Source organism: Gekko japonicus, unplaced genomic scaffold, assembly GCF_001447785.1.
Source record: "Gekko japonicus isolate JY-2015 unplaced genomic scaffold, Gekko_japonicus_V1.1 scaffold643, whole genome shotgun sequence".
Lineage (NCBI taxonomy): Eukaryota > Metazoa > Chordata > Lepidosauria > Squamata > Gekkonidae > Gekko > Gekko japonicus.
In genome coordinates, this window is record NW_015164201.1 from 486,927 (window position 1) to 504,392 (window position 17,466).

General features: G+C 45.8%; 1 protein-coding gene across 1 annotated transcript in view; it reads right to left on the reverse strand.

Moving 5' to 3' along the window:
• Positions 1-17,466, reverse strand: part of NRK (Nik related kinase) — a 123,552-nt gene that overhangs the window by 48,698 nt on the left and 57,388 nt on the right. Inside the window, 7 exon segments of the mRNA XM_015408386.1 lie at positions 1,035-1,181; positions 6,551-6,715; positions 9,073-9,234; positions 12,814-13,021; positions 14,563-14,635; positions 15,727-15,902; positions 17,196-17,223. Coding sequence (XP_015263872.1) covers positions 1,035-1,181; positions 6,551-6,715; positions 9,073-9,234; positions 12,814-13,021; positions 14,563-14,635; positions 15,727-15,902; positions 17,196-17,223 — 959 coding nt within the window.

Genomic DNA, 17,466 nt, shown 5'->3' on the forward strand with positions numbered 1-17,466 from the left:
TTTCCAGGAAAATCTCTCGTAACATTTGCATTACATTGTTCATGAATCTAAAGAATTTGGAAACATTTAGAAATAAAAGATTAGTATGCACCTGCCATTAAGTCAAGGAAGCCAGAATATTTGCAATACTAAAGGCTTGCCTACATGTAGAAACTCACATCACACCTCCAGCCAGTCCAGAGGCTTCTCTCTGGACTCTAGGTGGTTGCAACCACTGGTGCGGCGCAGGCAGGGCTGTGGGATCGGCGGCGCGTCCTTGCGCCGCCGCATCCCGGCCCCCAGCCGTACTGCGCATGCCCGAGCATGCGCAGTTCGGCAGCCTCCCCCCTCCCCTCGGACTTTTCCTCCCCGGCATCTGAGCGTGCCGGGGAGTGCTGCGCCGCGGCTAGGGGATCCGTGGGATCCCGCCGCGGCGTATCAAGTTTGGAGCGGCTCTGCGTAGCCGCATTTCAGCCGGCCCGTGTGCCCGGGGCCAATGTTACTGTTTAAATAACCTTGTGTTGCATTCCAGCTAACTTTCTTTTAACATTCTACCCGCCTTGGTAAGGGGCACTCACCAGACCATTACGAACCTAAAGGGGGTGGGAACAGGTGCAGGTAACACTTTATACAGGGTTAGTTTAGACTGACAAGTGCTACGGTTGCATTTTTCCAACAAGCAGTTCTTGAAAGAGCTCTCTTAGCCCCACCTAGCTCACAGGATGTCTGTTGTGGAGAGGGGAATGGAAAGAAGATTGTAAGCCACTCTGAGACTCCTTTGGGTGGTGAATGGCGGGGCATAAATCCAATCTCCTCTTCTTCGTCTTCTTCTTTTTCACCTGGGCCTCAAAGACTGTTGTCAAATGATGCTTAAAACATTAGTACTACTTTCTTCTGCAAAGTATCATGCAACCTTTCCTTATGTGAAAATGTAAAATTTTAAAACTACAACAATTACCATTCTCCACTTCCTGCCTGCTGCTCAGCATCATGTATTTACAAAGAAAGATGGCAGCCCAAACGGAGGCATTTGTAAACCTATGAGTCTCTCCTACCTGAGCTAGTCCTGCTCTTTGCAAAGCTGGTGTGCAAGGACTGGAGCTACTGCCAGATCCCAGTCTACCATGAGAGGCGGCTTCATGACCCAGAAGGGCTGCCCAGTCGTGATCCGTTTGGATGCTTTCGCTCTTCTTGCTCTCCGTCTGGAAACAAACCAATGGAGACAGATGCATAGCAAGAGTCAGTACGGAGAATGCAGCTGCATCTTTTGCAGCACAACACACACCTGTTTCACTTCACAGCCATATTGTCTTCAGTGAGACCTACTGCATCTTTTCCTGCAAGTTCACCCTCCCAGTTTTAAATCCACATTTTGCCCTGCATGCATGTATTATTATTATTAATGCTCAAGAGCTGGCACTTTCCCCCAAAAGCATCAGAATGAAACTCCTTTATGAACTGGGAATTTTGGGCACATTTTGACTTGCAGACTGTTTGAATACTGTCGAAGGCTTTCACGGCCGGAGTTCATTAGTTGCTGTAGATTTTCTGGGTTGTGTGGCCGTGGTCTTGGCATTGTAGAACCTGACGTTTCGCCAGTAACTGTGACTGGCATCCTCAGAGGTATAACACAGAAAGATGGAGTACTCTCTGTGTCAAGATGAGAAGAAAAATGGTAGGCAGGTAATTCATATCTACTCCAGAAGGAGTATTTATATCTGTTACAAAAGGCTCTGCATCTGACAATAGCACTACAGATGAGATTAGAATTTCAACAGCCAATCCACATACAAAAGAACCTCCTCAGAAAACAGGAAACCTCCTCAGGAAACAATTCATATACAAAACAACCTCCTTAGGAAAGCTCCTCCATTAGCATGTTCATAGCGTGGTAAACTCCTACAGGATAATGACTCAGCCCTACCCCACCTTCTGGAGTAGATATAAATTACCCTCCTACCATTTTCTTCTCACCTTGACACAGAGAGTACTCCATCTTTCTGTGTTATACCTCTGAGGATGCCAGTCAGTTACTGGCGAAACGTCAGGTTCTACGGCCACACAACCCTGAAAATCTACAGCAACTAATGTTTGAATACTTTTTGTGTAAGTTCTCAAGATTTTTTTTTTAACCTCAAGTTTCATATGCAAATGGTTCTTGTGAATAACATACATTTCGGCTGGCACTCAGAATGGATTTGAAATTACAGGGGAAGCTGTTAAGCAAAGTCTGCTTGCTCTTAACTTTTTAATCATTGTAAGGAAGTAACTGATTATATACACTGGGCTGTATGTATCTGTATCTATACATATCAGCACATGCATGTATACCAGTTCCCTATAGTCCATCGCTCTGTAATTGTTGGTACTTCCCTAAGCAGTGGGCCATGGTATGGGAAGGACTACTTCCTCCCATAGTGTTCAAACTGCCAGTTAAGATCCTGTTCCCAAGGCCAGCTCTCTGTACCCCTACCTGCAGAGGTGAGGGATGCAGTTACCAGAGGCAGGACTTTGGTGGTGGTGGTGGTGCCCTTCCCCTTACAGCTCACAAGATGACTGCTTTATTGCCTTTTAGGCACCAAGCCAACATATTTCTCCTGACTCAGGCTTTTATAACCTTATGGAGGTGAGAGTATGCTTCATTCTCAATGACTGGGGCTGAAGCAGCATCAACAACCACCTCATAGTATACACCATTACTTTCTCCCACCTAAACAAGTGGTTACCATTCACTTTTCTTGGCAAGAATAAGGTCCCATCCCGTTGGGACATTTCTGAAGTAAAAGCCCTCTACCCCACACTCTGGCTGGGCCTTCCTAAGTATGGGGTAGTGGTCAGAGTGTCGGACCAGGATCTGGGAGACCCAGGTTCAAATCCCCACTCTGCCATGAAAGCTGACTGGATGACCTTGGCCCAGTCACACACACTTTGAGCTTTTCCTACCTCACAGGATTGTTGTGAGGATAAAATAGAGGCAAGGAGAATGATGTAAGCTGCTTTGAGTCACTATTGGGGAGAAAGGTGGGGCATACATGAAGTAAATAAAATAAATAAAAGTCCTGTAGAGAGTTACAACTCCCAGAGGTCCTTATTATGAACAGTCCCTAACCCTGCACATTACCAGCCTGTCATAAAGACAAGCCTTGTGCTGGTTTTATGATAACCTCTAGACCATATAGCAAAATATGGGCTTTGGATGGGGGAACTGGTGGTCACAGGCAATGTTCCCTCTAAGCTGTGGAGTCTTGTGAGCAAAAATTCTACTTTGTGAGCTGCTGGCATTGAAGTTATGAGTGTGCGATTTGGCTGCTGCATAAATTAGTTTGCTCTGGAGCCATCCTTCCTGAGCTAAGATAAAAATGTATGAGCCGGAAGCTAAAAAACTGTGAGCTAACTCACACTAACTCAGTTTAGAGGGAACACTGGTCACAGGTGTGTGTGGGGGTGCTTAATCCTTCACCTTCCTGCTACTTATCCCTGGCTTACTGTTTCTCCCAGGCTGGTCCCCCCCCCCCCACACCCCAGATTTCCTTCATGAAGTTGACAATAAAGTATTTACTAAATAATGTTTATTTCTGGTCTTTGAACGGGAGCTTTCATGCTGTTGGCGGAAAGTGCAGTCAAGTCACAGCCACTTATGGCGACCCCGTAGGGTTTTCAAGGCAAGAGACTAACAGAGATGGTTTGCCATTGCTTGCCTCTGGGTAACATCCCCGGACTCCCCTGGTGGGCTCTCATCCAAGTACTAAGCAGGGCCGGTGACGGTGACCAGCTTCCAAGATCCGATGAGGCTGGGCCAGCCTGGGCCATCCAGGCCAAGCAAAGGAAGCTTTCATAAGATAAGGCTATCTCCTCAGTGTTTGTTTAGTTTGCTTAAACAGACTCCGGCCTGTGTATACGCTTGCAGCTGTCCTCCTTCGGTGGTGATAGACTTTTCAGACCCATCTAACACGGGTGCATATAAATAACCAATTAATAAGTTCCTTCAATATGCAAAACATTCTCCCCCCCCACACACACATGCGATCTGCCACACTTTCCTCAGCAGGGATGGCAACAGTTTCCTTGTTAATATAACACCAGGAGATCAACCTAAACGACAACAGTCTCAATAAGAACTAATTATTATTTCACAGGGGGCAAATGGTTCAATGCCCGTGTCCCCATGAATCCTGAATAACCCCCCTGAAAAAACACCCACCCAACATGATGCCAATGGGATTAAAGAAATGAGGCATCTAAAAGCTGCGGAACTATAAGCAGTGACAGTATGGTGTCAGAAACACACAAGACACAATCAGCCCTTGCAAAGGAAATTCCAGATTTACGCCTGCTCCAATTTGCCTCCCTTTAATGCCTCGTATTTCCAACTGAGACTCACTGCCTACAACTGCTAATGTCAGAAATTCACAACAGTACATTTAGATTAAAATTTAACAGTAATGGCATGGACAAAAATCTACAATGCATTTTATTCCAGTACAAAGAGGTCATTTATGGAATACATGCCAGAGACACAGATGAATATTGGAGATGACATTTGCTTGGTCCCCCCCCCAACCTCTCGGGCACCAGGGGGGGGGGAAGAGAGAGGGGGGAGAAGGCAAGGCAGCTGAAGCAATGAAACTTTGTGTTTTCCTTCTCCTAAAATCTAGAAATTGCCCTGACTTGTGTAGCCCAGGCTAGCCTAGTCTTGTCAGATCTTGAAATCTAAGCACCGTCTGCCCTGGTTTGTACGTGGATGAGAGACCACTGAGGAAGTCCTGGGCTGCTACCCAGAGGAAGGCAATGGCAAACAACCGCTATTAGTTCTTGCTTTGAAAACCCCACGAGAGGCTGCCGTAAGTCGCCTGCAACTTTATGGCATTTTACACCACCACCAAAACCTAGAAGTAGCACAGTCTAATGACCATTTCTATTTACTCTTTCATAGGTGTTTCTACAGGGCGCCAGATAGGATTTTGAAAGGCCCGGGGCATTAATGGGTCCCCTTAACCAGTAAAAGTGGAAAGCATGGGGTAAACTGAGCATCTGGAAGAACTTTTGTTCAAGCAAGCAAGCAAGCCTGGCTGTGTCACATCCTTCATTGCTTAAAATATCATTTTCCACCTGTCTGTCACGCAACTAAAGGGCCACTGCTGCATTCTATTCTGCAAAATATTGTTGTCCATGAATATTATCCCTCCACCATTTCTTTGTCTACCTACTGAAGATCATAGCCCAGTATTCTGCATTTGTCATCAAGAGTAACACATAATCCCTAATGGAGATAAGAACCCAGACTTCTCCTTACAGGGCATGTACTGAAAGGATGTTTTTTAAAAAAAACTGTAGGTCAAAAAGCTTAAAAGAAAGCTCACGGAGAACTAAGATAAAAGCAAATGTGATGCACCTGACTGAATGTTTCATCCAGCCTCACCCCACCTCTTCAGAGGGTTCTTGTAAGCCTCAAGGCCTTGGTCTCTGCCCTGCACTGGAGCTGCTTTTTTTGAAAAGGTCTCAGATCCCCCCTTGGAAACAAACAAAAAAACCCAAACCCAAATACTGACTTTTAAAAAATAAGCAGTTCATTTACAATTAATAATCTGTGCAAGGCAACGCACAGTATGCCTGGGAAAGGAAGATAGGGATTTTTTTTTGGGCATAATTTTTATCCCAAGGAACTCAGGACATCAGATTAGGGATCTGGAAGCCCCATGGTTCAGATCCTTACTTGTTCCATGGAAGCTCGCTGGGTGACCTTGAGCAAGTCACTTTCTTTTAGCCTAACCTACCTCAAGGATGAAATGGAGGAATTGTAAGCTGCTCTGGGTCCCCATTGTGGGGGGAGAAGTGGGGTATGTATGAATGTAAGTGCCGTCAAGTCGCAACGCATTTATGGCCATCCCAGCAAGGGGCTTTCAAGGCAAGTGAGAAGCAGAGGTGGTTTGCCATGGCCTTCCTCTGTAGAGTCTTCCTTGGTAGTCTCCTATCCAAGTACCAAATAGAGCTGCTAGCTCTGAACTGGGAAATACCTGGAGACTTTGGGGGTGGAGCCTAAGGGGGAGGCTTGGGATGGGACCTCAGCAGAGTATAATGCCATAGAGTCCACCTTCCAAAGCCGCCATTTTCGGTGGGAAAATTGATCTCTGTTGCCTGGGAATCTCCAGGCACCACCTGGGGGTTGGCAACCCTAGCATCTGTACTAAGATTCCAAGACGGGCTACATCATGCTACCTTCCCCCAGAAGCAGGGTAGAAACATCTTAATAAATAAAAACAAACATTGATTTCCACCTCTTCTGTTGGGCCAAGAATGCTTTCTTTCCCTGAAATCCTCACTTTAAAAAAACCAACAACATAAAATGCCAGTTACACCCCTGTACAGCCTAAGTAATAATCCAGCTCTCTGGAGGCTCAGAGTGGAAGGAGAGGATGGCTAGCTTTATTGCAGAGTAAAAAAAAAATGCAATCTCAAAACTATAAGCAAATGCTTTACTATGTCTGGATCAAAGTCTCATGGAAATACTGTGGGCCGGTTGGTTGCTTCTGACTGAGACAACAGCCTGTTCTCAGTGAGCTACAGACCATACCTCCTTGCCAGCACTGTTTGACGGAAGACATGCAGGTGGGCTCCGTATCTTGGGAGGATCTTTATTCTTCTGCTTGTGATCATGCTGGAGAGAAAGTAATTGTGTCTGATCCTTGGGAAGAGTTCGATGAAGCTTCTTCCCATGATGTGGCTCTTCAATTGCTTTCTGGCGGGGGAGACAAAGAGGAAACGGACTGTGAAGAAAGATTAGCCAAGAAGTATATAAATCTGACAGAACTATCGCTGGGACTCCTGAGCCATCTCTTCCATGGAGGTATGATTAGTAGTAACTCTTTCATAAAACAGGGGTTGAGGCAGATCTCAGGGGTGTGCGCACCCAGGAAAACAATGCACGGCTCACACCATGTGCCCAATATGTTTCAGGAAAGGGGAAGAATCACCCATATTGGGAGAATAATGCATACTAATCACCCAGCTTACCCAGGATGTTATTAGATTCAGGTGGGTAGCCGTGTTGGTCTGAAGTAGTAGAACAAAGTTTGAGTCCAGTGGCACTTTTAAGACCAACAGAGTTGGTCTTGGGACCAACATCTGTTAAAACATCTTCATTACACTTTATGCTAATTTGCTGTTCACCCTTTACCTGCATGTATGGCCTGAGGAAGTGTGTGTGTGTGCACACGAAAGCTCACACCTTGAATAAAACTTTGTGGGTCTTAAAGGTGGCACTGGATTCGAACTTTGGTCTACAAGATGTTATTGTAACGGTGTTGGGAGTTCCCACTTCCAAATGCTGGTCTCAGCCTACCACATGATGTTACTGCAGTGTCAAATGCCTGGACTTAATAAAAGATAAAGCATAGAAAAGACAGCTCGACATTCTAGCTACAGACACTAATGGTACATTCCTCACACAGATCCAGGACTGGGTGGGGGGGCTTCATGTCTACATCTTGCCAATTCCAAGGGCTGTTCATGACTGACCTTAGGAGGCAGGAGGGGGCAGCAGCATCTGGCAGCTGGCTCTGACTCTGTGTGTGTTTGGCATTATTTGCGAACAGTGCCCACATGTGGGCACAACACAAGCATGCAGGCACCATATGTAAGACTAATGTGCAAAGCCCACATGGTTACTTCTTGTTACCACACAGACTCTATTCACAAGTGATGCTGAATGAACACAAGGGGGTGCTAGGAGGAGCGATCCTTCTCTTTCCTCACCCCTGCACTCATTCACCTTGTAATCGAAATTGTATACAGCCCTTATGCCCATGCATCGGTACACACAAAGGCAACAATGTGCGTTTCAAAAAGGACTGAATAGAGAACAACAAAGAGTGAACTTTTGAAAATGAATTAATGAAAAGCCTTCCACCAGTTGCTTGAATGAGGAAAACAAACAAAAGTGAATGACTTCGGATAACCTTTCAGTTAACATGCTGATTTTTGGCCAGTTTTCCTCTTTGGATGAGGGTGATCAAGCAGCCCCCCTTCCCCCGCCACACACATAATGTAACATGCAAAACAGATGCATCTACATTAAGGTCTGCTTGTACTAAAGCCAATCTGAGCAAACCTTCTTCCTTTTTGTAAGGGTAAAGAAATGAAGGATGCTGACAGGGGGGAAAAGTTGATTCATTTGAAATATGGTGTTGGAGGAGAGTTTTACAGGTATCGTGGAGCGTCAAAAAGACAAATAAGTGAGTTCTAGATCAAATCAAGCCTGAAGCCCCCCTAGAAGCTAAAATGACTAAACTGAGGCTATCGTACTTGGGTCACATTGGATAACCTTTCAGTTAATATGCTGATTTTTGGCCAGTTTTCCTCTTTGGATGAGGGTGCTCAAGCAGCCCCCCTTCCCCCGCCACACACATAATGTAACATGCAAAACAGATGCATCTACATTAAGGTCTGCTTGTACTAAAGCCAATCTGAGCAAACCTTCTTCCTTTTTGTAAGGGTAAAGAAATGAAGGATGCTGACAGGGGGGGAAAGTTGATTCATTTGAAATATGGTGTTGGAGGAGAGTTTTACAGGTATCGTGGAGCGTCAAAAAGACAAATAAGTGAGTTCTAGATCAAATCAAGCCTGAAGCCCCCCTAGAAGCTAAAATGACTAAACTGAGGCTATCGTACTTGGGTCACATCATGAGAAAACAGGACTTACAAATAATTGCAGGAAAAGCTGAAGGCAGTAGAAAGAGAGGAAGACCCAAAATGAGATGGATTGGCTCAATAAAGGAAGCCACAGCCTTCCATTTGCAAGATCTGAACAAGGCCGTCAGTGGAGGTCTCGTGCAGCAGCAAATCAGCATACAGTTCTGGAGGTCTTTATATCATAAGGCTGCCTTAAGTCAGAAGTGACTTGACAGCACGTAACACACGAAGAAATGAGGCATTACGAATGCTCTGCCCCAAACATGGAATGCCCACTTTACATATTGCGTTGCGTAAGATGAGAGCCTCTGTTTCTTCATGACACCAAGAGGACCGCCAGTCACATAGAAGTGTACAAACCATGGACATAAGTGTAATTTTCTCCATGACAAAGTGAAACCCGTACCTGCTGACTCTCAAGCTTCTTTTCTCCCTCCACTTTGCACTGGTCATCCTCAACACTTCTCCAGCAGTCTTTATCCTTTTCCGCTTTGCTTGGAGCTTGCTTGATCTCCAGACATCGCCTTTCAAGGCCCTGATGCTTCCGGAGTTCTTCTCTCTTCTGGTGCTAAACACATGCCAGGAAATGATATTGCTTTTATTTCATCTCAAAGACCGTTCATAAAAGGAGCTGTAATGAAGCTACATGGCTACGATCAGTAACTCTGTGCCAACAAGGCTTTGAAACAGCGGGATCTTACACCCTGGGGTATCCACTAATCCAGTGAGGGCGAATCTTTTAGAGATCGAGTGCCCAAACTGCGACCCAAAACCCACTTATTTATCGCAAAGTGCCAACACGGCAATTTCACCTGAATACTGAGGTTTTACTTTAGGAAAAACAACTCATACATTAACTTAAGATGATCCAAACAAAGTAAGGAAAGCAATCCCAAATGCTTTCATTTACTTAAAATTATTTGGCAGAGAATCCGACACTTTAATGATGGTCTGGGCCTGGCTGGGGCGATGGCACGCGTGCCCACAGAGAGGGCTCTGAGTGCCACCTCTGGCACCCGCGCCATAGGTTCGCCACCACTGCACTAATCTATAAAAGCAGAGGATCCTCCAGTCTTTATTAATCTTACCCTGTGGACACATGAAACTATCAAGTGGTAAGGAAGGGACTGCCATGAAAACAGATATACAAATACAGGAGCCCAGTCACGTATGGTGCCAGACAGCCCTGGTGCATCCAGTTGGTACTGAGAAAGACCAATCTATGCCTGAGACCCTGGACAGCTGCTGCAAGTCACAGCTGGCAGGAATGAGATGGCTGAATGAATGGCCTTGGCCGAGCCGACTGAAACTGAATCCGACGAAGACCTCCTGTGCCTGAGTCAGGGCGGTCCGAGGGTAGGGATCCCACTCCCGACCAATGCTCCCTCTGAGCTGTGGAAACTTGTGAGTAAAAATTCTCCTTTGTGAGCTACTGGCATTAAAGTTGTGAGCGAGCAATTTGGCTGCGGCATAAATTAGTTGGCTCTGGAGCCATCCTTCCTGAGCCAAGACGAAAATGTGTGAACCGGAGGCTAAAAAACTGTGAGCTAGCACACCACTGGTACCAGCACCAAGGGTCAGGAGTTTGGGAGTGCTCCTGGATGCCTCCTTAACTATGGAGGCCCAGGTAGCAGCCACTGCCAAATAAGCCTTCTACCCTCTTCGGCAGTTGGTTCCCTTCCTCGAATGCAATGACTTGGCAACAGTGATCCATGCCATGGTCACCTCGAGATTGGACTACTATAATGCTCTCTACATGGGGCTGCCCTTTTCTCAAATTCGGAAGGTGCAGCTGGTGCAAAATGCTGCAGTCAGGCTTTTGATGGGACTCTTTATACGGAAGCTCATCCAGACTGTGCTTAAGGCATTGCACTGGCTGCTGATAGAATACCAGATTCGTTTCAAAGTGCTGGTTTTAACCTTTAAAGCCCTTTATGGTCAGGGGCCTACATACCTGAGGGACTGCCTTTCTTCGCACATTCCCCAGAGAGCACTGCGATCGGGGGCTCAGAACCGACTGGTCCTCCTGGGCCTCAAGGAGGCCAGGCTGTCTACAATTGGGCCAGGGCTTTCTTGGTGGTGGCTCCGTCCTGGTGGAATGAGCTCCCAGAAGAGATCAGAGCCCTGCGGGACCTCTTTCAGTTCTGCAGGGCCTGTAAAATGGAGCTCTTCCATCAGGCTTTTGGGAGCCACCAGCATCAATCACCATCAACAACTATCAATTAACAGCGGGAAGATAGAGAGCCCTGCCCCCCTGGAATGCCCATCAACTGCCTGGGCCAACCGCCTGAAGGACAACCAAAAAGAAGATCTAGGCGCCAACTGCGAGCTGGGAGCGTTGAATAAAGGTTGCCATAATCAAATTAGCACTTTACTACATCAGATGTATTATATGATTGTAGAATTGCTTTAATTGTAATTTATGTTTTAATGTAATTTACTTGTCTAATTTTATGTAAGCTGCCCTGAGCCGGCCTTGGCTGGGAGGGCGGGGTATAAATTTGATAGATAGACAGATAAATAAAAATCTACACATCCTCCAATGAACTCAGAGAAGCATACATGGTTTTCTTCCTTGTTTTACCCTCACAACAACCCTGTGAGGGAAGGTAGGCTCAGAGAGAGTGCCTGGCCCATGGTCGTACAGTAAGCTTCTGGACTGAGGGAAGGCTTGAATCCAGAACTCCCAGGTCCTATTCTACCCACTATATCACACTACCCCTGGTATGGTCTAAGGCAACTTCATGTATAAGGTTATATGTTTATTCTAACATGCAGCTGGACACATTGTTGGCAGTGTGGAAAAACTGTACGCAGCTGAGCATCAAAATAAATACATAAAGATAAGACGAAAACAGAACACGGTTTCTTTTTCCTGCCGTTTTCTCTCTCCGCCCCAAGCAGACCTGGCTGGGAGGCTTCTCCTGCCTGGTGATTTAAACTGAGGGGCAGGTAAAGCTGGCCCCAGGAGCTGCATGCAGCGGGGAGGCCTCTCGCCACCACAAGCAGACCTGGCTGAGAGGCTTCTCCTGCTCTGCAATTTAAACGGCGGGGCAGGAAAAGCTGGCCCCAGGATCTGGATGCAGCAAGGAGGTCTCTCCCCACCACACACAGACCTGGCTTGAGGAGCCCACCAGCCGAGGCAGCATGGAATTCTCCGCTCCTGCCACCCCAACTCATCTTCACCTTGGAATAGCTAACCTGAATAAAAGGTGGGGGGGGAAATCAGCTTTTATCCGGGCTCAGCTATATCAGTAGCCGAATCAGATCCTTTGATCTATATTCAGCTGAATTAATGCCCGAAAATACTGATAAGGTATTTTTGGGTATTTATTTGGTTCGGTTTATGCCAAATGCACACCCCTAGCTTGTACCCTTATCATCCCAGAAATCCTTCTGCCTCCTTAAATCGTTCTTCCCTTGTCTCCCTCTACACTTGGAATTCTATTCTAGAAGACCTGTGTCAGATTCTCAAAATCCACCTCTCCTATGAAGTCTTTGGCTTAATCCTTTAATCTCCACTCCAGGCCAAAAGGAAGCTTCAATTCTTATGACTACACTTGCACATATCCATTCTGATTACATATCCATACCAGTTTTCTTTTTCTCGCGCCCATTCCCTACCACTGGTTTTCCCCTGTTTCAAAATTTAGATTGTAGCCCTGTTCACAAGTTACAGTGAACGCATGTACAATCCATGCACAGTGTACACTTGATTGTTCTTTGTATGTGCATTGAGTACTTTGCACACTACAGTCAAAGCATGTACAGCTGAATGTGTGATAACAAACTCACAATAATTCAGGTACTGGTCCCCTGTTTCATTCATAAAGTGAATGCACATCAGCTACAAACAGATGTATGCACATACAGGCAGGATGCATATATGAACAGAGCTGTAGCATGTGAACCAGGTTTGTAAGCTCCTTGGGGGCAGGGACTGTCTTTTCTGTCCAGTTAAGTCTGCACAGCATCACTGATAGTGCTAAATAAATTAATAAAAATATATAAATAACAGTAATCCATTAATAACTGATGGTAAATTCGTGACATTGTTAAAAGTCTGCAACTCTTAATGCTAATGTATATAAAGATGGTTTCCTTTTTCTACTTGATATAGTAAAATAAATCTGACTCCAAATCCTACATCTTCCAACTTTTTCCTCTGCAGTTTTTGCTCCACGATTCGTTTCTGCCTCTCTTCCAAGAGCTGCTTTTTGTACTTTTCCTGGTCTTTCAGTTGCTGCTGCTGGATCTGCTGCTGCCACTGAGGATCCGAACGGTTTTTGTTCTCCTGTTGAAGCCGCAGGAATTCACGGCGGAGGGTGGATTCCCCGGGGAGATTGACTATGGAGCTTAAAGAAAAGGAAGTATCTGTCTGACTAACCATATTATTCAGACTACACAGCAAACACAAAACTGTCACGGGGGAATGGCTTGCCTCATACGTTACAGCATTAGAATGTTCCAGAAAATCTCCTCAGAAGCGTCTGACCCCTCCACTCTGTATTGACAATGATTCTGTTTTAACAACACTCCAGAATCTCAGCTAAAGCTGATTATCTGTTTGTTCACTGGAGGCTTTACTTCACTGTTGCCTTCCCAAAACAAATTTTAGCATCTGTTCACATTGTATATTCAACAGCAAACACTGGACAGGAATAAAAGAGGATTCAGAGAAAGTCTGAGTTTGTACAGAAGTCCATCTGGCTCAGGAAAAAAGAGCCTTAGACAGATGATCCAAGATTTAGCCAAGTTTGTCTTAAACCTCAAGGGAGTCTTGGACCTCCTGCAGCATTTTCCAATTTTGTGCCACCCAAAAAGTACAGCTTCTCATCCCTAGCAGGACCTAACTGCTCTTATCTTTCGCTTGGCTCATATTAACCCAACTCCCTTTTCCCTCTTAAATGATTATTTCCTTCACTACTCCTGGTGCAAAGCCATGCTGAACAGGCCACTTCCAAAAAGGGTCAGATCAACTGCAGGCATTGACAAGGGTGAGCTTGAGGAAGGATGGGAAAATCAGTTTCCAAGGGAAAAGGCCAGAGGGAAGGTATTAGCCGAAAGGCTATTTTTTTCACTGTCAAGCTTATGGCAACCCCATGGGGTTTTCAAGGCAAGAGACATTTGAAGGTGGCTTGCCGTCGCCTGCCTCTGCATAGTGAACCTAGTACTCCTTGGTGGTCTCCCATCCAAATACTAACCGAGGCTGACCCTACTTAGCTTCCGGGATCTGATGAGATCAGGTTAACCTGGGTTATCCAGGTAGGGCTTCTAGAGATCTGTGAACTCCTTGTGACACTTCTGAAGAAATGTATGTATCTAAAGGCAAGGGGAAGTTTATGATGAAAGTGGTCCTATGACTTTAACATGATTCATACATTATCAGAACAACAAGGGAACTGTTTCTGTGTGACTAGCTCTCCCACAGCACCAGGAACTTCTGTAAGGAAAGTACTTGTGGACCCAGAAAATTATAAGCCTCTCTGGACATGCTCAGTGTTACAGCTCATGTTTTACATGTGGAAGATCCTAGATTCAATGCCTGGCACCTCTAGGATCTCAGGTCATGGATGCTGGCAAAAGCCTTTCTCTGCCTGAGAGCCCAGACAGATGCCAGGCAGAGCAGACAAAAGGAGTTACATGAATCAGGGATCTGACTCTGTGCAACAGAGCTTCAGTGTTCTTCCCATGACAGAACGGCTTGGTCCTCAAGGAGAATATGCTATTTGCCTGAGTCATGCCATTCATTCCAGCAGGCAGCAGGAGAGCCACCTGGGGACTGAATCACCAGGAAGCAACTCCCTACTTGCGCTGATAAAGTACAAATCGAGGTGGTGAATGATCTCTCTCTTGGGTGACTGGTCAGAGTTTATTTCCTGCTACAATATTTAACCTTGGCTCGCCTTCGTCTTCATTCAGCTCGTCACTTTCTTCCTCACTTCCACTGTATTCATACTCAGTTTCATCTAAAAAAAAATTAAAAAGAAAAAAAGAAGAAAATCTCATAAGAAATTCGTCTGCGCCAGCAGTTCCATTCTATTACAACATGTACATATCCACCCATCCACTGAGGTCATGCTTGAGTTTCAAAAATTTGGAGATTTTTCTGTATAGAAACCGGAGTTGACTCATCACATTGTGAGCATGCGCACAAATGAGACCAAAAATGCAATCAAATTCATTTCTGAGCTTTCTAAGCTTTTGCCACATGTGGAATTGCAGAACCCCTCATTTCCAGTCATACTTATATCCCAGGTCTCCTCAGGCTGGCTTACATGGAGCTCTCAGTGGTCTTTCTACTAGGAGCTGACCGAGTCCAGTGTTCCAAAAGTAGGTGTTCTGAGGCTGTCCACTGCAAAATGAGTTCAGTTTTTAAATGCAAATTCACTCTTTGTAGTAGCTAATGGAGATTCAGCATTTTAACTTTAGTAAAAGGGGGAGAAAGGGAGGGAGTGCCGCATGGTATAGTCCGATCTGGTCAGATCTCAGAAGATAAGCAGGGTTGACACTTGGAAGGGAGCCCACCAAGGAAGACTCCACAGAGGAAGGCCATGGCAAACCACCTCTGCTTCTCACCTGCCTTGAAAGCCCCTTGCTGGCGTCACTATAAGTCAGATGTGCCTTGACAGCACTTTATACAAAGGTGGGGGGGGACACCTTAAACCTTCTTAGCGATCTTATCCTCATTTGGGAGAGCTCAAAACTTTGTAGGAGTTTGCTGAGTTAGTTTAAAATTCTGGTATCATCCTCCCAGTTGACATTTGCAAACACAGATTCTCAAGGAAACCAAGACATTCAGGATGACGTCACATGTTCCTAAGGTGTACATGCAAAATACTTCAAGTTTACACCTAAAAACATGATGTGTGAATGCAACACACAGGTGTCTACAAACTTGCGTATCCTGTGGGTATGCTAATAAAGGAACTCCAGTTGGGTGTGGCTTTTTGCGGAGTGTGCACAGACCACAGCTTAGTGTGTAAATCAGTCTTCATTTCCTTTGCATTCATACAGAACTTTGCTAGAAAGATGAACTTGAAGAAATGTTCGTCCTCACCCTTCTCTCCCTTTTTCTTCCTCGTCCTATCCACATGGTCCTTTAGCAAGATGCGCACTTGCCGCTCATTCTGCATGTCTCTGATAAAGGAATGTTTGAGTAAGGTTTCGGTGGCTGGGCGATGCATGTAATTCTTAACCAGACAACTGTCAACGAAGTTAAGAAATTTCTTTGACCTTAACAACAACAACAGAAAAAACCACAAGTTACTCAGAACTGTTCTCTGCTAGGCTGTCTGTACAAGATTGACCAACCAAGTGGCTCATGGATGTAAGACAAATAAACGGATGGCACAGGGCAATGTATGTACAAAGACTAGATAAGCAGGCAGTTGGACAGATGAAGCTGCCTTATCAATCAGACCACTGGCCCATCTAACTTGGTATTGTCTACTGCACAACTCAGAGCAGGTATATGAGCTAGAATTGATCTTTACTAAGTCAGCTACACCACAGAACCATATAACGCCAGCTGGCTCTGCCCCAGGAGTCAGGTCCACTGAGAAAGACAGTGATCAAGCTGCAGAGATTGTAGCATCCACAGCAACCCCAGTAGCTAGACTGGAGTGGGAAGGTCCAGAAGTCTGTCTGGAGGAGCCTGTGCAACCGGGGGTGTACAAGGTGGCATCCAGCTGAAGATGCTGGGGATCCACATTGGGTGGGCTGCATGTTGTACATCCCTAAGTCTACTCTGACTGACAGTACTTCTCCAGGATCTCTGCCAGAAAACGGCACTTCCCAACACCTGAGCAACCGTAACTGGAGATACTAAGGACAAAACCCAGGACCATATTCTTCAAAGCATGAAAACGCATAACCTTACTTCCAGAGACAGCTGGGAGCAAACACCAGTGCTGAGCGCCCGCTGTCTCTAATCAGGGCTTCTGGGAGGAAGCTCTGGTGCCTCATCTTCTGTACCACCAGGCCCACATTTCCACCACAAGTCTGTCAGGCTGAACTGAATTCTTTAGGTTTATGTATTTATTTTAAATATTTATTAACCGCCTTTCTTCTTTATGGAGTGTGTATCAGAATGGTCAACTGCTCAAACAACATACGGCCTTTCCCTTGCATCTTACGTGGGTCATGGTGATCAGATGAGTGCCAAGAGTTTCCTACACAGAATGCAATTCCTAAGCACCATTCCTAAAGGCTGATGGCTGCAAATAAGTCTCTCCGATGGGGCAAATCCTATTTGCAGGTTAGGAAAGCTGCACAAGGGAGAAAGGTTAAGTATCCTGTCCTTGCGTGCTATGGCCCCAATCCAAATTGCCCCTGCATAGCTGGGAACTCATTTTGGAGCATGGAGCCTGCAGTGCACATCTGATCACCACGACCAAGGGGAGATGAGGGGAAGCCAAGCAGTTAGGCCTTGAGGAGCCAAATCAAAATAAGAAGCTTAACAGGATCAGGTAGAACCCTGTTGGTCTTTCACCTCACCTGACCCCTGTACAGCTTCAGCTGCAATACCACCTTCTAGCCAACTACAGTGCTGGTACCACAGTGATACAGCAAAGAAAGGTCACAATTCCTGATGTCCTGAGACCATGGCCGATTTCCCACAAGCTGCTGCAGCACACTGGCTCTTCCCTTTGCCCCGATCGTACGTCTCAATTTCACACTAAGTGCTGCGCGGCTGCATTTTGCCCCGCAGCTTCACTCGATCTTCCCCGCCTCTACTCAATCCTGTTTTTTGAGACTTGAGTAGAGGCGGGGGAAATCGGGCGAAGCTGCGGGGGAA